Source organism: Mastacembelus armatus, chromosome 19 (genome assembly GCF_900324485.2).
Source record: "Mastacembelus armatus chromosome 19, fMasArm1.2, whole genome shotgun sequence".
In the NCBI taxonomy this organism is placed as follows: Eukaryota; Metazoa; Chordata; class Actinopteri; order Synbranchiformes; family Mastacembelidae; genus Mastacembelus; species Mastacembelus armatus.
Genome location: NC_046651.1, coordinates 16,519,056 through 16,540,436, shown reverse-complemented (window position 1 = coordinate 16,540,436; position 21,381 = coordinate 16,519,056). Strand labels below are relative to the sequence as shown.

The 21,381-nt window shown below is 41.7% G+C and overlaps 1 protein-coding gene across 6 annotated transcripts in view; it reads left to right on the top strand.

Moving 5' to 3' along the window:
• wnk4a (WNK lysine deficient protein kinase 4a) overlaps positions 1-21,381 on the top strand; it is a 34,211-nt gene that overhangs the window by 9,236 nt on the left and 3,594 nt on the right. For 3 of the 6 annotated variants that reach the window (XM_026314926.2, XM_026314927.2, XM_026314928.2), the window contains exons 3-17: positions 4,990-5,162; positions 5,518-5,738; positions 6,303-6,460; positions 9,144-9,232; positions 9,760-9,979; positions 11,009-11,369; positions 12,385-12,536; positions 12,911-12,984; positions 14,342-14,477; positions 14,972-15,088; positions 16,417-16,590; positions 17,354-17,408; positions 17,758-17,889; positions 19,134-19,972; positions 20,378-20,456. In XM_026314926.2, the coding sequence (XP_026170711.1) occupies positions 4,990-5,162; positions 5,518-5,738; positions 6,303-6,460; positions 9,144-9,232; positions 9,760-9,979; positions 11,009-11,369; positions 12,385-12,536; positions 12,911-12,984; positions 14,342-14,477; positions 14,972-15,088; positions 16,417-16,590; positions 17,354-17,408; positions 17,758-17,889; positions 19,134-19,972; positions 20,378-20,456 (2,980 nt within the window). Of the gene's footprint in view, positions 1-3,155; positions 4,434-4,989; positions 5,163-5,517; positions 5,739-6,302; positions 6,461-9,143; positions 9,233-9,759; positions 9,980-11,008; positions 11,370-12,384; positions 12,537-12,910; positions 12,985-14,341; positions 14,478-14,971; positions 15,089-16,416; positions 16,591-17,353; positions 17,409-17,757; positions 17,890-19,133; positions 19,973-20,377; positions 20,457-21,381 lie in introns of those variants that run through there. The other 3 variants (XM_026314930.2, XM_026314929.2, XM_026314931.1) reach the window with 2 other exon arrangements.

Sequence of the window (21,381 nt, the reverse complement as noted above, 5' to 3'; positions counted from 1 at the left end):
TTTTCAGTAGCAGCAGCAGATCGGAGAGGCTCCCTGTTGTAAAGATGTACAGAGATGATTGTTTCTGGCTGCCGCACTTGTCTGTCCAGCTGACTCACCTTAATCAGGTTAAGAGCCCACAGCTTCACCTTGTGCCTTTCCAGTGGTAGAAGACGTAACTGGCACAGAACATGGCAGGCTGTTACGTCCGCTGTGCCAATGTGCCTAACACACAATTTCAATAATGGCCCCCAGTGTGCAGGATGGAGAGCCACTACATACAAGTTGTTTATTTATGGAAGTGCAGCACTCTCCTGACACATAATTTGTTTATTGAATTTTTACACAGCTGCACCATTAAGTAGGCGTTTTACATCAGGCAGGTACGTACCAGGGTTGCAATTATTGGTGAACACAGAATGGAAAAAAAAGATGTTTCTGTCTTAAATTCATTGCTTCAGCTTTATATAAAAAAAAAAAAAGGGTTTAATGTTTCAGCATGTTGCTTTCAGTGAGCTTCCCTGTCACTCTTATAAAAACATCGACACACCTTGTTGAAACTTTAGTCAGCACAGAGAACATGTCTTCAAATTTGTGCCTTATTGCACAACCAAGTTAGATCATATGTGCCATAGTGTCCATGATAAGTTTTAAGGAAGAACGTCCTCTGCTTTCTGTTTAACTTTGACCTGAGGTGGGTTGTTGCCTGCACATCTTCTTAGTTAAAGTCACAAAGAGGTTGTTGTTTATAAATGACTGTGATCAGCCTGGGTAATTCCCTAAACATCTCACATATTGCATTTACAGTTAAAGCATTTAGTGGATCTATGTGGGGAAACCAAGGCATAAGTCACAAGCTGTCATGTAAGGAGCACAACAGAAGGCAATGATTTAGTGCGTATAGATGAGAAGGAATGAGGTGGATCAAACAGGTAGCGTGCAGGGAGAGGTCAGCACTTACTGTAACTGCACAATACAATGCTCAGCTCTTAACGGCAGGAGCATTATTTAAGAAGAGAGGTCCTACTAAGTTTGGTGCAGTAGGATGGAGGATGATGGGGTTTTAGTGAGTTACTAAATGCAAACAGACAGGGCAAGAATAACCAAGTAAACAGTCTAAAGATGCAAGGTCTCCCAGCTCTCAAACAAATCAATCTAAGTCTCTCGAACAAGGTGGCGCAGTACGTCCTGAGACAACTACAGTTCAGAGGACAGCCTTGTGCCTGTGCAGAGCTAGACCAGTAAATTGACCAGACTGAAATTAGCTTACTGCAGATGTATCAGTGTCTGTCTATATGTCGACCATTTAGTAACAATAAATACAGTGCAAATATACCAAGGGAGGGTGGAGGTAATATGGAAAATGACCTTCATACCAACACTGATTTTTGATTAGGATTACTTATTAGTTTTATTTGTACATGGTTAAAAATACTCCCGACTCCTAAATACTGATATTAACAATGACCTCCAAACTCCAGTATTGATTGGGCTATAAAATATATAGAAAAAGTTTTTACACCAGGTGGACAAACAGTCAACCTTTCACTGCTGAAATGCACAAGAAAAAGTATAATCCTGCATCTAGGTCTGTTTTACTTCGTCTCTGTCAGGTCATGTTCTCAGAGAGCAGCAGTCAGAGGCTGGTTTGAGTCCTCAAGCCTTATGAGATTAATGGCTAACCTCTCCCTGCCCGATCCATTTACAGAACAGGCCCAGTTTTCCTTGGAAAGAGCACACTGCCGCCTCAGTTCTGACCTGCAAGCATCTAAATGCAACACTGTGCCGCCACGAGCGCCAAAGTGTATGTCAGTCAAAGCAGGTACGTCAGTCTTAGAGGCGTGAAGTCAGACCGGTTCTTTTTCTCTCTCTTTTTTTTTTTAAACTTCGCAGCCTTTGACCTCAATCCCAGAGCTTGATCGAGTCAGTCGTGGTTTGGTAATGCTGAAGCTGTGCAGGTTGTCTCCTGCTGCCGTTAACGTGAGGGAGGTTCGAAAAAAAGACGAGAAAATTCACTGTTGGTTTAAATCTTTTCACGACATTTATTGACATGAAAATTTTAAAGAACAGTAACACCAGCCTCAGCCTTTTAATGGATCAAATCAAATGTCAAACCTGAGTAATTTTCTGTCTTGTTGACTAATCCATCTATTGATAAAGCTTTTCAGCACAACACTTACCATCATTTTGTCTGCTCAAACCATGGATATGAAAAACTGCATTGAAAACCCTGCTTTTAACTTTTACCACACATGCCTACTTATAAGTAGTATGCCCTACTTTTCACTCTGTGGTTATTCAAGATTCCTACATGCACCACAGTCTGTCCACATACTGACTGGATATAACCTAAATGCTGGCAGGACTTACTGTATCTGTTTGAGTAAAACATCAGCATATTATTCCCATAAGCCACAGCGAACACCACCTGGTTTGGTGCAAAAGTTGGCTGTCATGTACTGTTCATATCCTGGTTGTCATAATAACAGTGCTAACAGGGACTTTTTAATAGCAGTGGCTCCTCTACCATCACCACTGCTTATGTAACTCCACTTATGTGGCACCAAGCCCAAGTATTTCCAGGTCCAGCCATCACAGACCCCCAACTCAATGCACACAGTTTGTAGCAGCTAAGAATAAACCATCCAGCTGTAGGGGACAATGGTATAAGTAAACTTTTAGACATGGCTGATTCACATACATCTAAAGTTCTGCTTTCTGCATAGATCCATTTGTCTTTGCAAAACAGAGATGGTTTATTTTTGTAGACTCCCCCCTGCATCGCTTTCTCCAGTGTTATGCAATGTTTTTTGGACTCACTTTTTGAATGAGGGGAGGTGGAAGATAAAAACAGTCTAGTATTCCATGGAAAAGCTTGATAGAGTACTTGATGACTAAAGATGGATATAAAACCCCCTGTAGGTATCTGTAATAATCATGGAAACAATCATGTTTAACAGATTTTTCTCAGATTTTACCAGATTGGCTGCTGGGATGTAAAACAGTCCCTGTTTAACTCAAGCATTCTTGAATGACATTGCATCATTGATATGGTTCATGCTTGTGTGTTTGTTATTTCCATCTCTGCTTAATCTCCTATTGTATTTTACACTTTGGCATTTTAATGAACAATTCCTCGGTTTGTTGGTTTGAGGACAGGGTTTGATGAATCACTTTAAATAATCTGCCAAGTTTGTTCAGCACCCCACCTTTTATGAATAGTGTTGTTCAGTGTTGACATAACAGGATTTTGGTTCTTCCAAGAACGTCTCCATCTTTGAATCTTAGTATTTTGCAATGACGCGGCCCAGCATGCCAAGTCGTAGTAAAACCAGTGGTTTTGCGGTGTCAGGGTGTCCAAGTGTCTCGGCTACATGCCACAGCCCGCGCATGTTAGACTCACTGTGCTGCAAACAGCATCTTCTTCTCCAAGCAGGCGATTAGCCACAGGAGGCGAGGGTTGCTACAGAGGGGTCTGCTGTTATCACGCTTAGATACATAAATATCCAGATGCACATCAACCCATAAACCCACTGACTCACTCGCTCTGGCTAATGGACAAAGTACACACACTCTTACATCACACGATTTGTGTCATATTATGTGTGTTTCCTTATTTTTCAGAACACAGTGATCTACTGCAGCAGTAAAAGCACCAGGCTCTGTAATTTCAGCAATAAAGCTAAATTGAGTGTATCAGCACAAATTAGATTAAAGCTGAACCAACTTCTCAGAAGATGCATGTACGTTTGTATGTATCTAATCATGACTTTTACTCTGGACTAAGGATGTTTTCCTTTGCAAACCATTTAGTGTTTCTGACAGAGGTCTTACATAAGAGGAATAAGCTGCAGCTTGTGTTCCCATCTTAAACTGATTATTATCAACCTAAAAGTAAACCACTCTGTCTTGCTTTTGAGCTGAGGGCCTCCTGTTTGAATTGCTGGTGCGATATGATGGTTTGACAGGTGACTGACGCAGGTAAAAGGGGTCTTTCATTGTGTGACTTCAGACAGTCTCCTGTGTTGATGCGGCGGCACTAGCAGCAGCAGCAGCAGCAGCAGCAGCACCTCCTCACTTAACGCAAAGTTGCAGAGACGTCGGAGAGGGAGTAGCGGTCAAGTTGATTGTGAACATAAACATGTGCAGAGGATTTTTCCCAGAATTCTGCCTCAATGCAGGATTCATGGTCCTGAAGTCTCCCAGGAGTTTTCCACTAACCACCCACCACAGGCAGAGTTACTCCAACAGCAGCTAAATTGGACCATTCATCCTGGAGGAAGCACAAAAATGCCTTTGTTCATCCAGCCTGATTGCAGTGTTTAGTTTTACATGGATTGCACAAACTTCCACCTTAACTTTGTAAAGTCAGAGCCTCCTTATGGGACAGTAAATGTGATTATGTAACTGGATGGATGAACCTGTGGTTTCTCGTCCCGCAGTGAGCTCATTAGGTAAAGTCATTTATCAAACTGATCCAATGTGTTTTATGCATTTTTTTTATTGCTTCCTACATATGTAACCATATAACATATATACATACACATATAACGTAACCTGACAAGACAAGAGCATTAAACGTGTCTATCAAACTGTCACAGCTCTACAGCTTAACTGTCAGCGGCTGCATTTTTATGGTTTGACAAAATAATTTCACCTAAAGCTTCATTTCATTTGGAGCTTTTAGTCGTATCAGATTTTCATTTTTGGAGTATACTTGTTATGCATTTGTGTAGCACATACTATTTGCAGAAACCTGGATAAACACTTTCATCCGAATCCTTCTGAAAAACCTGAATATAGCTGGAGTACTTGGAAACTGACAACTTGAGGATGTAAACACCTTGAACATGTTTTGCAGGGGAAACCTGAGCATGAGCTGTGAACTGTGGAGCCTTAATGCAGCAGAATTGAATTAGCAATGTGAAATCTGTCAAACCCAGTGCGACTCTGCAGTGAAATATTTCTGTGGATGTAAAAATATTCAGAATGGTCTTAATTCCCCTGCAGACCCGTAAGTTGACCAAAGCGGAGCGACAGCGTTTCAGTGAGGAAGTGGAGATGCTGAAGGGGCTGCAGCACCCGAACATCGTCCGCTTCCACGACTCCTGGAAATCGACAGTGAAGGGCCACAAATGCATCATCCTGGTGACTGAACTCATGACGTCAGGCACGCTCAAAACGTGAGTCCCCCCCCCCCACACACACTGCAGTGCTTTACATTTTTTAAAAGATCACATTCTTCATGCTTGAAGGTTCATTTTCATGCTCATTTCTTATGTAAGAAGATCTCACACTTGTCAGAAGGCGGATATGTTCTTTCCAAATAAAACTCTTTGATAGCAAACAGAACATTTGTTTGACACTTTGTCTTTTGTTTTTAAATGTGTGATAAAATGTGCAGAATAAGGACCAGAGGACAGCTCCACTTTGGACACAGTCTTCTGAGAGAGAACTAAAACTTCCTCTGGGCTGTCATAATAAGATATTAATTATTTCATGGCATTTGAAATATTCCTCTTCTTGCTGTGGTTTCAGGTACTTGAAGAGGTTCAAGGAGATGAAGCTGAAGCTGCTGCAGCGCTGGAGTCGTCAGATCCTCAAAGGTCTTTACTTTCTGCACTCGCGCACTCCTCCCATCATCCACCGGGACCTCAAGTGTGACAACATCTTCATCACCGGCCCCACCGGCTCTGTAAAAATAGGAGATCTGGGGCTAGCTACTCTCAAAAGTGCCTCTTTTGCTAAAAGTGTCATTGGTAAGTCTAAATTTGTTTGTATGTGTGTATGTTTGCCCTGCTCATATAATCCACTTAATTTCTCTTTGCACAAATTTAGACTAAAACATGCAAACTATCACCAATCTAAAAATGTAAAGTGACTGTAATTAAAGGAAGTGTCTAAGAATGTAATTCAATAAAGCTTTTCATTTTCTCCTGCTTGTATCTTTTCAGGCAGAAATTGCTGCCTGATACATTTGAAATACAGCATCATTATTCAAATAGCCTTTAATTTCAGTGGGAACTTCCCATCAAATACATGCAGGGTGTGCTGGTTATCAGGGGCAATACAAAGACTTGTTTCTTGTTGAGTAATCCCCAGGTCCAAATCCAACACTGTTTAATTAACATATAAAATTGAGCTGTGCTTCATGGCACTGAAAATAATATTCTCTGAGAACCACACGAAACAGGAATGTATTTGATTCTTCACTGAAGCGAGCTCGCTAAGAAAGATTTAACTGAATTAAAACTGGAGTTTTCATTGTCCACCACTGACTGTGTAATAACAATGAAATCACCGTTGACCTTCACCTGTGACAGGAACACCAGAGTTCATGGCCCCAGAGATGTACGAGGAGAAGTACGACGAAGCGGTGGACGTCTACGCTTTTGGAATGTGCATCCTGGAGATGGCCACGTCTGAGTACCCGTACTCTGAGTGCCAAAACGCCGCCCAGATCTACCGCAAAGTCACAAGTGTGAGTAAGGAGCTCAGCCTGTTTTTTAACGTAACATTTAATGTAATTGTCAACATATGTTTGCTTTCCCCCATGTGCACACTGGATTTAGACCAAAAGGAGCCAGAATATCTTGTGTACACAACTGGATATCCTGAATTCTGGGAAAAAGGGGCCTATGTGAAATGAAAGCCTCATTTTGTCTATTAAAGGCTCAGTTTTGCCAATTACAAGCTCAGGAGGCAGAATTTAAAAGTTCAACCCACAATCCTGATGGAAGATCACACGTTTGACTCACTGATTGCCAGCGTCTTTCCCAGTTCAGAGCTCTATGAACATTTCTTTAAAGATACCTGTCTGAGGATGAATCCCCCGTCCAGAACATTTACAATACATAAACTGATGTTGGGGTCAGCTCCTATCAGAGGGTTTTATGCTTCTTAGAAAAAAAGTTGCAGTGAAGTTGCAGTGAAGTGAGTTTTAAAAGCCTAGCATTATAGCAGTGGCTTTGGGCTGCTGTATTTCAAGCTGTTCACTGGTGCCAAGCACAGCGATGACGCCACAGTGGGCAAGAGCAGGCGACGGTCGAATTATATGTTTTGGAAATTGTGTCTCACTCTTTACTCCACAAAGAGGGCTGTTTCTCTCTTGCATGTTACATACGCAAAGCAAACAGCGTCTGACAGGGGCTGGAAAGTGAGAAATCAACAATGCCCACAAGTAAGAGTAGGTTTGGCTCCTCCTCAAACACAACAACTTAATAATCTGCAGAAGCCTAACCATGCAAGATTTAATAAAAATCATACTGTGAGTTTTATGGCTTGTTTTTTTTTCCTGACAGTATTTACAATATTAACCACTAACCTTTTCAGTTTGGCTGACTGATTGAAGTCACTTGGCATTTAGGAGACCTATTTAATTTGACACGTGAAAAGACGTACATGCATAAAATTTGAGCTTATTGGAAATATTTTCCATGTGGGAGGCCACATGGTTTAATTTTATTTGTCCATCCATCATGAGTCGCTGATTTGGTTTCATGTTGATAAATAAATAAATGTCTGCTAAATGCCTTTTCACATTGATTACATGGTGATTAATATGTGGACCAAACCATAGGCTTTAATCTGCTTCACTTCTCTTGGGAAGGTTTTATTTTGTCTGATCATCAGTTCAACACATAAAGTTTATCAGTTTATCATCATGTAACCCCAACAACAAAAGAACAAAAACAAATACTGGCACTTCATAAGTAGGAACCAGTGTGTCTTTCACTTTTAGCTTTAGAAATTAAACCTCACCGTACACACGGGCACTTTCATGTTCCACGGTAGTGTTGGACGTACTCTGTTGTCTAAAATATCATTATATGCTACAGCATTAAGAACAATAAACTGAATTGCAAATGGACTTTGAAAAAAAAAAAAAGCCCTTTACTAAAAAAGTATGCCAGATGATAAGTGGAGGGGTGTCCACAGAGTGCATTCCCTCTGTGGATTGAATATTTGGCAAAGAATAGCTGCATTTACCACAGTTTGTCTGTGGGAAATTAGCAAATTTATTCAGCTTGCACAAAATACTTGTTTGCAGTAAAGGTTCGGATCATTAAAATAAGTGTTCTTAATAAAATATTTTAATAAACAAAGACAGCAACATATTTTTCAAGATCTTATCCAGACCTCTGTCACCACAGGAAAGAGCCACAAATTAGATTTGGATTGAGGGGAAACGGGTTCATTCTGAAGGTGCCTGTGAGGACACTGAAGTAAACTGCTGTAACAAAGAGATCTCTGTGCTCTGCTTCAGATCCTCCAAATCACATTTCACATGTGAGATAACGGCATTTTTGTGAGTGGGCTGAAATCTTTTTTTGGACACCAGACAAGCGGTGACATAGTTATTCAGTAAATAGGTAAGGGTGATTATTACATAACACAACAGCAATAATCGCTGTCTAAAGACAGTAACAAAAGTTAAACACACAAAAGAAATGATTTCTTCTCTACTTTCTGCAGCTCTGTCCTGTGCCTCATTTAAACAGTGATTATTTTGAGAAAATCTACAGTGATAATAACAAAAAAGAGAAGTTCCTGTTTGACATGTCAGTATTTAAATGTGATAACAAAGTGATTTACTGGTAAATCTAATCATTTGGCTGTTTTGACCTAACATCAGCTGGTTGCTTGAGTATCTGTAGGCCTAACATCTTTCTGACCCTGGTTCTTTGCCTCCTTATCAGTGTTTTTACAGGGCTCTGAGCTCTGCTGTAATCTATGTACATTCTCATGATAGTGTTAAAAAAAAATTTCTTCATATTTGCTAGTGATCCTGCCTGAATATTTTCTGTTGGTTGCAGCTGTGTTCAGTTATTAAAACAAGGAGAGGATCATGATCTTTTTTTTTTTTTTTTAATTTTCATGAGTTTTTGGTATTTTTCTGCACTGCTGTTGACATGATCACAGAGCAGAAGTTCAGGATGGCATTTGCTCTGTGATCATGTCAACACAACAGGAGAACAATACCAAAAGCTCATGTAAGTGCAACGGCCAGCTGTCAGCAAGTAGTGGATTTACGGTCGCATGCAGCGCAGGTAGGAGTGGCTGTTTGTGCTTCTTCTCACAGGGGAGAGAATATTGTTGCTGATCATTTGGTCTGCCCAAAGCACCACTGACCTCTGTTCTCTGTTTTTTGATTCTTCCTACAGGGAATAAAGCCTGACAGTTTCTACAAAGTCAAAGTCCCAGAACTGAAGGAGATCATTGAAGGCTGCATTCGTATGAACAAAGATGAAAGGTACTTTGGGACAAATAATGTCATCAACAGTAATAAAAGTGTGCAAATCTCTGTTTCCCTATTTTGTGTTTTGCTCAGTAAACTAACAGGTGATCTGCAGTAGATGCTTGCATATGACTATGCAAATGTAAATATTTTTTTGCACAAAAACACACATGCATTCATTCAGATAAATGGGTCGAACACCATGCTTTCCCTCAGGTCAGACTGACTTTATTGTTGTAATTTTTGTGTTGTTTCATGTACAGCACATGTAAGAGAGACAAGGTCAGTGAAACCTGATAGAAAGCATGTTTTGCAACACTCATTGTACTTCCTGTTCTTATCGCAAATATTTTTTGCAGGCCCACTCTGATTCCCACAGTGGACTTTAGCTGTTGAAAGCAAAAAACAAATCATGTTTTAACCCTGAAACCATCTGTGAAGCAGAAGTATAGAGATTTAAAAATTATATATGTTCAGGATTTGACCTGTTAAGTTGCTGAAATGGCAAAAATCAAATCACTGATTTCTTTTGTTTCCTGCAGGTACACCATTCAGGACCTCCTGGATCACCCCTTCTTCCAGGAGAACAATGGCGTGCATGTGGAGCTGGCAGAGGAGGACGACATGATGAAGACGGGCCTGAAGCTGTGGCTACGCATGGACGACACCAAGAAGCTGCACGGGAAGTACAAGGACAACAACGCCATCGAGTTCCTCTTTGAGCTCTACAAAGACGTGCCTGAGGAGGTGGCTCAGGAGATGGTAGGTGGACACATGAGCAATATGTTGTGAGGTCAAAATTACACTAACTACTTTCCTGATCCAGTTCGAGCTGCCATTAGTGAGGAAATTGAGTAATTGATTCCAGATCAGCAGATAGAGGCGACTTCAGCCAATCCTCAGGTGCTCTCTGCATCCCTCTTTTTTTGTTTTTTTTTTGGACTCAGTTTAATTTTCTTCTCCATCAAGAATATTTGAAGTTCAGTCATAGATTAGTGTACAGTTTCAAAGTGTTATTTACATGGGATTTTGTAAAAAAAAAAAAAAAAAAAAAAGCTTTGGAGAGTCTGACCTAATGACATAAACATGTCTCTTTTAGGTATCTTGTCTGTTGACACTTGACTCCAAATAGTGAAAGCAGACAATGTTATGCAGCCCCGCATCATTATGCTTCTTTTATGATTATGTTATGACAGCAGAAGCATTGAAATATGTGCCAGCCCATAAAGAGAACACCTTGCTGTGTGTGTCAAGGGCATTGCTCCGCATTTAATCATCGGTGGTTTGAAATGTGAGAGCATGTCTCAGGAAGCAGGGGAGATCACATCTTTAATAATATAATGGTTGTCTTGCTTGTTCCAAAACAGGCCCCAATGTCGTCCAGAAAAATTTCACAAGGTCACTTTTAATGAAAATGCAAGCTACAGTTCCTTATTGTTTACCTCTCTGCGGTAGTTTTCATCAAGATCAAATTTGGTATCAGCAGGGGGACATCTAGTCCAGGCGATCTGTAATCTGACTATGTGTTGAGAGGCAAGGTCAGACCGGACCCCACTCTGCTGGACTGGGTGTCACAAGAGGCTGTGTAACAAACTGACAGGGGAATGTGGTCCATGTGTGTAGGTGTTACAAACAAAGTTGTTAGCACAAAAGCTACTGCTGCATCAGAGGACTGACTGCTGATGTCATGGCTTGTGTGGTCAGGTCATTAATTGTAACCGACCTGCATACATTTCCTGCATATTGCAACAACACACAGTGGGCCCTGACCATTTCTGTGTCATTATGCAGGTCGTGCTGGGCTTCGTGTGCGAGGCAGACTTTAAGCTCGTGGCCAAGGCCATACGAGACAGGGTGACGGCCATCAAGCGGCAGAGGGAGAAGCTGAGGCGGCAGACAGAGGAGCTGAAGAAGAAGCAGGAGCAAGAAGCCATTGAAGAAGAACAAGAGTCTCAGCCCCTTTCACCTAAAGTCAGTGATGTCGTTGCAGCGGAGTCCCCCATCCCAGCCCTGACATCTCCAGCCCCAGTCCTGTCCCCCGTGACCAGCTCTGTGGACTCTGGTGTCAGCTCCAACTACCCTGCAGAGCCAGAAGAGCCTGAGGCGGACCAGCACTTCCACATGCGCCACAACAGCCTGTCCTCTGCTAACTGTGAGCCACCTACAGGAACATCCCATTAAAATGTTTAGGCTCTCAATGTTTAGGCTTTAAAATGGATGCTAAAAGGATGATTCTTATACACTAGTCCATGAAGACTGAAAACACAAGGTGACAACATTGCTGTAATCCAGACAGCTTTGCATTATCATAAGTCCTTACATTTCTGCTTGGATAGACTACATTTTAAAACAGTGCGTCCTTAGCCTTGATAAAACTAGCAATAGCAGAGTATAAAGAAGTAAAAATACACAAGTATTATCAGTAAAAGGTACAAGTATCCAAAATAAAGATACTCATTATGAAAAATATGTGATATAAGTTCATTATTCACTGATGCTGGTCAATCTTGAGCTAATTTTAACTTCAAATATTCTGGTGCATGTTTTAACATTTTTTTGTTTTGAGTTAACCAGATATTTTAAAACATAATTTGAAATTTAAGATGTTAGATGTGCAGTATAAATGTTATAGACTAATTAATAGAAACATTTCTCAACTGTAGTGGAGCAGAAGTAGGAAATAAGATAATATTGAAAGTATTTCAAACCTCTTGCATAGATGGATTTCATAATATATTTAACCGCAGTTTGAACCTACATCTGAAATCATAACTTCTATCATGATTCAGTCACAAGCTTTTGTTCTGAAAATAACTCATCACAAAGTGGAGACTGCTGTTTTTTGCTGCACTAGCTGTAGACGTGCACTGAACAGAAAGTCATTCAGCTCTTAGAGCACATGGGATGCTTACGGTGAAATGTGAAACTGTGGTTAACTAAATTATTCAGTTCCTGTAAGATTTATTTCATGGTGTTTGGGTGTGTGGGCTGTGCTGTGGTTATAGAACATTTCTCTGTTTTTATCCAAAACAACAAAAAGCCCAAAGCTGTTTTTCTGGGGGATCCATGTGTTTTGTGTATAATGGGGGTCACTATAATGTGTGTGTCAGTCTGTGAGGCCACACAGTTGGTCACATGCTAATAGCCTATGTCCTTTGTTGAAACAGCTGACTGCGAGACTGATGGCTATCTGAGCTCCTCTGGACTTCAGGATCCACAGGAGGCCGGCAGCTTCAGTATGCCCCAAACCCCTACCACCACGCACGCCGGCACCCCGACAAAACCCAGTCCCCCCATCCCAGCCCTGCGCTTCCCCTCGGTGAGTGACGTCAACAAAGAGCTTGTCATCAAAGCTGGGAGCACAGGAAGTGGGAAGGATGAATTTTGAAGACTTTATCAGCATTATTCCGTCTAGTTATGGAAACAATGTAGAACTGGAAAGTAACACTTAAGAATAAGTTACACAAAACCCAACAGTTGTTGAGATTGTTTTGGTTGGTGGACTGACAGGCTAGAGCCAAACCACCAACACAACTAAAAACCACGACCATAAATCACATATTTACGCACTTTAAATTTGGTATATAGATAATGTTTCCTGATTAGTGTCTTTTATTATTAATTCTTTAAAAGAAAATAGACAAAGCTTTTTACCAATGTTTACCTTACCACATTCCTCTTTTCTACTGATAGAGCATTGCTGTATCCAACAGAATTGAACATAGCAACTCAGGATCCCCGAGTGGCCTAAACTCCCCTGTGGACAGGTAAAGCTCTTCATCCTTCTTTGCTCTTTGTTCTGCTCTTTTTTCCTGGCATCCAAGGAACAATGGTGTTCAATAGTCCCTTTTTTTGTTTAAGTAAAAGACCAGAAAATCAATGTCTTCCCTCTTTATCTCCTCTTCCTTCACATCTGTGGGACTGCACGAAGGAGTCCACAGGCTTTTCTCTTTTTACTGCAGTGAGGGAGAAAAGAGCCTTGAAAGTTTCTATGTAACTGGGTCTCAGATGTCGTGAAGGTCTTGTTTTCCTGTTGGTGGGACGTTAGGGAGAGAGCGCCTTTATTCTCTGCAAGAGGGCTGACAATGCACAAGTAGATTATGTTTGTGTGTGTTGAGGGGTTTTCATCTGGGGTCCATCCTCTGTTCAGACACTATATTGATTTGATAAAGAATGAAGTTGCCATGCTCAGATGCAAAACTTAAAGATATTTAGTTTACAGTGATATAAAATAAACAAAAACAGCAATGATTAAATTATTCATCCGTTGTCAAATCTAGTGTCATTTCATTTTTTATCTGTTTTCTTAAATACAGTGTTTAATTCTGTGTTTCATATAGGTTGTCTGCAATTATTGACACTTTGACTTTCCAATGATAGACTGAGGCAAATGTAAAGTCTAGTTGAGTGTCAAACAGTGCGGGCAGGCCCTACTTAGGATCCAAAACATACTGCCAGTTGTGTAATTCTTGCTCTCAGAGTAGCCCAGGATTACTGATGAGCAAGAACCGCAAAACAAAAGGATCATCTGGTCAAATGGTCGATGGTTTTTTGTTTAATTTCCATGCAGTCAGTGTTTGAAGGTGAGAACAGCTTTGAACTAAAGTTATTCATGGCGTGTTGGTTCTTAAATACAGACAAGTGGACGCTGCCAGCCAGCAGGCCTGTAAATGTTTGCAGCCTGTACTGAGGAGGTGGACAGAGGGGAGTCTGACCACAGCAACTTGAATAGGCCCAGGAGACACAAATAGCTGAACCAGAGCTTTTTATAAAATACACAGAATGTTCTCTGAAAGCTAAAGCTCCTTTATTGTATAAATACAACGGATCTCATGGACACATTGCTTCCACTGGATGAATACAGCTTCCTATAGACTAAGAACAGGCATCATTAAACTACATCGTTCAGCTCGAATGTTTACACCCCAGAGACCTGATTCTATAACACAGCTAGACTTTATGTTCCTGCTGTTCATTGTCATATGTGAAGGCCCAGACAGTTCTTCTTACACTTACGCTGCAAATGATGAATTGAAATTTGAAATAGTTGTCATGAGGAATGCTTCAGTGGCTTTTGGGAACATAGTTTATAACCAATAGCCTTTATAATTTATTTCTTGGCAGTTATGCCTCTGATGTAACCTCAAGCTTGAGTGACGGCTATGAGGGCCTATCAGAGAAGAGCGAGAAAAGCGCTGCCAGACGAACTGCTGGGAAGCTGTTCAGAAGGAGGGCGCGCTCGAGGCTGCGCATCACAGCGGTACAATAAATCAAAAGTTTTGTTTAATCACAACACTGCATTTGTGTTTAAGCACAATATAAACAAATAAATCAACCAGCTGGATTGAATGATTGACTTAGCGGAGGCATTTATTTATGAGGCTCCGCCCTAAATATGGAGCATTACCAGTAGTTATGCTTCTCTTCCCCCCACAGCCACATTGTATAGCTCTCCTGATCAGGATGCACTGTGGGGGTTTTATGAGCATGTTTGGATTGGAGGCAGAAACAAACTGATTATACCACATGCATGTACAAACAGTGCATAGTGTAATATAAACAAACACACTGCATGTTACAATAGTCTCACACATGTTTGCCTGGACAAGACAATTACTCACACACACACACACACACACACACACACACACACACACACACACACACACACAGACTGGTATACAAACACATATGTTTGCTTTTGTGTTCAAGTATGTTTGAGGACACTTGTCATTATCCTGTCCCTCTCTGCAGCTCTCTGATAAAGTGGACCGGGTGGTGGAGTGCCAGCTGCAGACACACAATGACAAGATGGTGACGTTCAAGTTTGACCTGGATGGAGATAACCCCGAGGACATTGCTGCTGTCATGGTGAGGCCCATATAGTGCTTAGTCACTGATGAGTATTAACCATAATCTGATTGTCAATAATAATCCACTTTGATCAGGTTAGAAGAATAAAGGCGTCTTTTATCCAAGTTATTGATTTTAGCTGTCAGTGGTATTGAAGTTTGGCTTTGGGATACGTAACAGCTGATAAGATTTAGGTTTTTATTCTGGTCTGGAATGTCATTTGACTTTGTTTTGGCTGCAGCTGTGAAATAAGTGTCGATGCAGTCTTGACTCTCTCATTTAACCTCCCAACCTTCACAGAAACACCAGATGCAAATATAAGGTTAAGGTGTTTCTATAAAAACATGAAGCATTGGGTCTCAATAGTAAACATCATTTGGCTTCTCGTAGAAGTTGGTACAGAATATAAGAGACTGCCATGTAGAAATGAAGAGGATTTGAATGGGTTAACCATGGAAATAATCAGATTTTCGGTTCGACTGAACCTCGTGCAACCTGGTAGGATTTGTACATAAATAAATAAATGAACTCACTGTTCAGCTGATAAGTGGCAGATTGCTTTATCTCATCTGAATGTACACAATTCATCCTGCTTACCGGTTTACAGCCTTCTGTTCTGTTGTTCCTAACTCTGGCTGATATTTTAACTAACTTACTGAGAAGTGAGATCCAGGTAAACAGCCCTATACCCCCCCCCCCCCTTTATTGTCTTGAAGCTTCATTAGAGACTGGAGGCTGAAATAAGGAAAGCTTGATGAGGCTCTGTGTGCAGCAGCACTTTTTGTTCACTGAATGTACTGTTTTCCCGACTCTTAAAGCACAGTGGGCTTTTGTTTACTGAGTCTTGGCGCAGCAGGGGCGCTTGGCATCTCAACAGCCTCTGTGGTTCTCAGTACAGGGTTTTAAATGAGCTGAATTATGCCATGCTGTCAGGAAACAGTCCCCATGCACCAACCCACAATTCACAATTCACTCAAAGGTGCATGAATATACAAAACTCAAACCATCTTAACACAAACTGGGGATTTATGGATTTTTATATTTATTTATTTATTATACTTACAAGCATGTGTTCTCTTTTTGCAGAGGTGGAACATAAGTAAGTAGAATTATTAGTAAACATTGTACACCTAAACCAATAAAAAGGCTAGTTACAAATGAATTCATTAACCCTCCTAATTAAATTAATGCCTTTTATTTATACTTGTACTTCACTGGAAATACCTATGTACTTTTACCTGCAGAATGCGATGCAGGACATTTTTTTAGGACTTGTAAAGGAGTGTTTTGCTGCTTTTACTTAAGTATCTGAATACTTCTTCCTCCACTGTCCTTCTGTCTTCAAGGTACACAATGAGTTCATCCTGCCGTCAGAGAAGGAGGGCTTTATCTACCGCATGGGTGAAATCATAAAACGGGCCAAAGCTCTGATGGCCAAAGACCAGCCAGCCCACTCCAATGGCCATCGACTCCCCCAGCCTGCTTTCCAGACTGGGGTTAACTCATTGTCTTCCTCACAGGTGAGCAGAAAACAAAGCAGTAAAAGTAAATGAGCATGTGATTTATTACGCTGTCTGATCTGACCACAACAAACCATATCAGATATAGTGTCTAGCTGTAGAGCAGAACCACGGTTCCTCCTGAGACTTGCCCTTAAAGGCAGAAGGTTAAGTGTTCTTAAATCCATGTGAGATAGCACTTTCTTGGATTAATCACTAATGTCATGTAGCCTCGTGATTTGTGGAAACATACCCAATGTCTCCTTTTTCATATTTATTTGTTCCCACAACCACAGATCTTTTCCAGTTCTTAAACTAGAATGAACTTTCCAGCATGTCTGCCCATACTGAATGGGTGTAATGATTTATGTTTGGATTATTAAGCCTACCTGAATCAGGACCTTGTGAAACTGTAAAATGAGGACTTCCAGGAAAAATAGTTAGCTAGTAGCAATGCTGCCCTGTACCAGATATGACCTAATGCTTCATTTGTCCATTTAAAGAAAATAAGTGTGTGTCCTGCCAGGATATATCCCACACAGAATAAAATCTCTTTAGTATAACAAGATATATCTACCTTGTTCAGCCTGTTTCCATCTGTGGCAAAACTCCATTAATATGACCATACTCCCATCTGTGTGACAAAACCTGCACAGTTTTTTGTTGTATTTGCAGCTGAATCATGCCATTGTTAGACAGAGTCTTCAGGATAATAGAACATTTTAACATTGTGTCAGAAATGAACAGAAATTGAGACTGTTTTGTCAAATGTGCTTTTTTACAGCCCAATCTGCACAGTCACATGTTGCCTCGAACACACTCGTCCTCTTCTCTGCCTGGTGAGTCCCACGTCTGGTCTGATGAAGTTAAATCACCCATTAAGGGGAAACTGGACAATTTGATGCTTGAGGAGATTAAAAATGACATGACTCAGAAAGTTAATGAATCTATTAGGACTTTGCCCTCTGTACTTTCCAAAAACAATGAAAATCTGAATTCACCAAGTAATATTGGGTATGAATATATATGAACTGTGTAAAGATTTTCTTCCAGCGTGTCAGAGTAATTTGCAATTGTTCTTTTTTTTTTTTTTTTTTTTACTGTGCATGATCATAGTGTGTGTGTGCATGATCATAGTGTGTGTGTGCGCATGAGCATCTACTCATACATGTTCATGTCTTGCCTTAGACTTCAGTGTAGCTATACCGAGTGTAGGAATACGTGGCTCTCCCCCATGCCCCAATGGAGACATCCTCAGTGCAGACATTACTTCACCTGGGCGACCTCTAATACGCTCACAGTCTTTCCACAACGCCCCAGGTAAATAGCGTCGTCCCCTCCCTCTGGTCCCTACATGAAAAGGCCCAGCATTGTTTACTGTTTCAACACACTGAAAAATTGGTACAGTCCTTTGGCACAGAAAACGTCAAAGCAAAGCTCAGCTACCTCATAACCCTCCCTCCCGTCCTCGGGCCCCGTTTTTGGTATTGTTCTGACATTCGCATGGCGCCATCCGCCATCCCCTCACCTCAAAGCCTTCATCTGTGCCTGCCTTGTAGCAGAGCCTCTTGGGTAATTACCTCACCTGAAGGGCGCTTTCTGGCTTTTAGGGAGCTGTGAATGCTGTTGCTGTAAAGCATGAGCTTTTCCCCAGTGCTGTGATAGTCGGCAACATCTGTTTGCCAGCACTAACTGCTGCAGAATTTCCGAGAAAGCCTTCCTCCCCCATCAAAGTGTCCTTCCCCACTGGGGTGGTGGGGGTGTGGGGGAGGTGGGATGGGGGATGGGGAGGTTGGAAATCAGCTAACGAGCACATTTCCTCCATCTGCCAATCTCAGTAGCCATCTGAACATCCTCATTCCCTCGTCCCCTCCCTTGCATGTAAACTGCATGGTCACTTTCGCAATACCTCTTGTCCCCCGGCCACTGTTTTAGTGTTACCTAAGCTGTTTCTGTCAGCATGGAAAATGTAGAGGCTGCTTTGCATCATCAGCAACAGGAGGTGTGCTTTTTAACTGTGGGGCCATTGTGTAGGTGAATGCCAAATCAATGGCTGGAGCTAGGATATTGGCATCCTAAACCATTCCCTAAGGAGCAATGTAGAAATCCTAAAGTCACAATCAGACCCCAGTTGTGTACACACGTGTGTTCCATTTAAACGTCTCTGAAATGTCATACATAAAAGCCTCACTTGCTCCATTGATGCTAAATCCCTCACAGCCATGTAAGTCTGGTGTGCAACTGTTCCAGCTTATGAATCCAATTACAGTCAAGATACAGACTTAAACAATACGTCTTTGTTTGCCATGGAAACCTTTTATTTGGAAGTACAGGAAAGTATTTCTGCTCCTGATGGCATGTCTCTTGGCAAGGGGCTAAAGGAACAATTGGAGGAAGAACAACTTGTCTCTTTCTGTCTCTCTCTCTCAGGTTTTGATGCTCAAATTAAATAGGAACATCAGGAGGCTCTGACTGTTTTGTTCAGTACATATTGCACAGTTTATACATAAGATGAAGGATTTTAAACCACAAATGAAACCTATTGTACTCTCTTTGTCCTCCAGGGTCTCCCCTACATTATCACCAACCTGCATCGCTCCTACCCCACCACCAGCATTACCACGTGCCCTTAATGGGCCACACTCACTTCCCATTCCCATACCCAGGCTCTACAGGTTCTCCCAAGCCATCAGGGATCCATCCTCCCCTCACCCGTGTAGCCAGTAACCCCACCTTCCCTTCAGTTCCCTCCCCAGCATCCAGTTCCCCAATTCCTCAGAATGAGATCCCAAGCCCTGGCAGCAATGAGAACATCACTCTGTCCCCACCTGCGCCTCAGCATCCCAGCATGTGGCCCCCCCATACGCAGCCCCTTTTTTCTTTGGCTAATGTCATCTCCATGGCCATGAGCATGGCCCAGTCTTTCATCCCTCCTGCGACCCTGCCTACCCAGGGGATACCTTCCTTTCCTGGCTTCCATCCCCAGTTACCCACTCACATGACCCCACAGGCAGCTTACCCCCCTGTCTACCCACAACATTACCAAACCCCACCAGTAGAAGCCCCTTACCCCACAGCAGGAATTGCAATGGAGAACATCTACCACAGTCCGCAGAATTCACCTCAAATGGACAGAGCTGGTTTTCCTCAGAGTCGCCCAAACTGGCTGCATCCTGTCTCTCCACCTTCCATGCCTTCCACTCCACCACTGGCTCCTCAGGAACCTCTGCAGCAGGCTGGGCTCTCCAGTCCCTCCAGCCTGACCCAGGAGGACCATCGTCATAGTTATTTGGCCACAAACTCGGCACAGGTTCCAGGCCCGGTTAAACCCACATCAGAAGTCTGCAGTTCAAACTCTTCATCAGATCTTTCCCCATCGCCCCCAGAGAGCCCAGAAAGCACTGTGAGTCATTACTCTCACCTCAGGGATGATATCTGTGTGTATTCCTATGAGACAGTGCTGCATATATGCAAATAAGAGCTGTAAAGATTGGCTGGTTAATCAGGCACTCAACAGATTTCAGCCATTGGCTAGTAGAAGTGATCAGAATTAGGTTTTGGAAAATTTATCTGAAAAAATAAATTACTTGAAAACACCAGTCTGCAAAACTACACTGATTTAAATGTTTCTTTTCCACTGTGACTAAAATACCTCAACCTTTGGTTTCTTTTGCACTAAAAAGTTGTTGGCCCACGGTGACTGACAGCTGAAACACTGCATTTTTGAAAGACGATGAAGAAACTATTTAATGTGGATATGCATCCCACTGTAACATTATTGCTAATAATATTTATTCTTCTTGTCTAGTTCTCAACCTTTAGTGCTCAGTTGCACTCTGAGGTGAATGCAAGTGCCCCAAGTCCAAAAGCCTCACCCACTAAATCTGGTAAGACAATCTGTGTATGTTCTAATGTTCCTAAAACAACATTCTCCTCAGTCTCTTGGTAATAAATACCTAATGTGATGTATGTAAACAGCCAGGGTCTGGGAGAGCTGGAAAATAACACACTATTTAGGATGTTTATGTTTGTACCCCAAATAAACTCACAACCAATTATTACATTTTTATCAGCTCTATTTTATGATGTATTGGTCTAAGTACAGTCTGTTGTCTCTGTTAAGGACACTTAGCCTTTTCAGTCATTTGCAGTCCCCTCTCTCTGTCGTATACTTGTTGTCACCTATTAGCGGTGCCTCAGGAGCTGTTACATAACTGCCAGTCTGGATGTAATGTTCCATTGAATATAAACACAAATGTAGTTGTGAATGTGACCCTACCCACTGGCTCTGTCCAATGAGCGAGCAGTTACGTCCATTACAGGCCTCGCCTCTCACATCCACACCTGTCAGTATTTATATCCTCCCCTAGAGACCACATTCAACAGAGTACCTCTGTTCAGTGGGAACAGGTCCCCACACTTTCTGTGGTTACTGTAAGAAGGACACTCACTGGGCAAACTGAGGCACTGCAGGATGTTAATACCTAAAATTGTCTGCAGATGTAAGTGCATGCAAACTGTCTGTCACACTTGGTTTTTAATGTGACACCAACAATATAACCAACTCCAATGCAGTTATCAGTTATAATAATACTGCATCAATTAAGGCTCTTTAGAGGATGTCCAGTACTGGGAAGCTACTGTTTTAGAAAAAATAACAAAAAACAGTGACACATGGTCCAAGACTGTTGCCAAGAAACACATAACTGGATTTTAACTAAACCCTGACAGTCAGGACTCAGTAGGACTTTGTTCTAGTAATCAATCTGATCAGATTAGAGAACAGTGACTGCTGTGTGATCAATGCTAAAC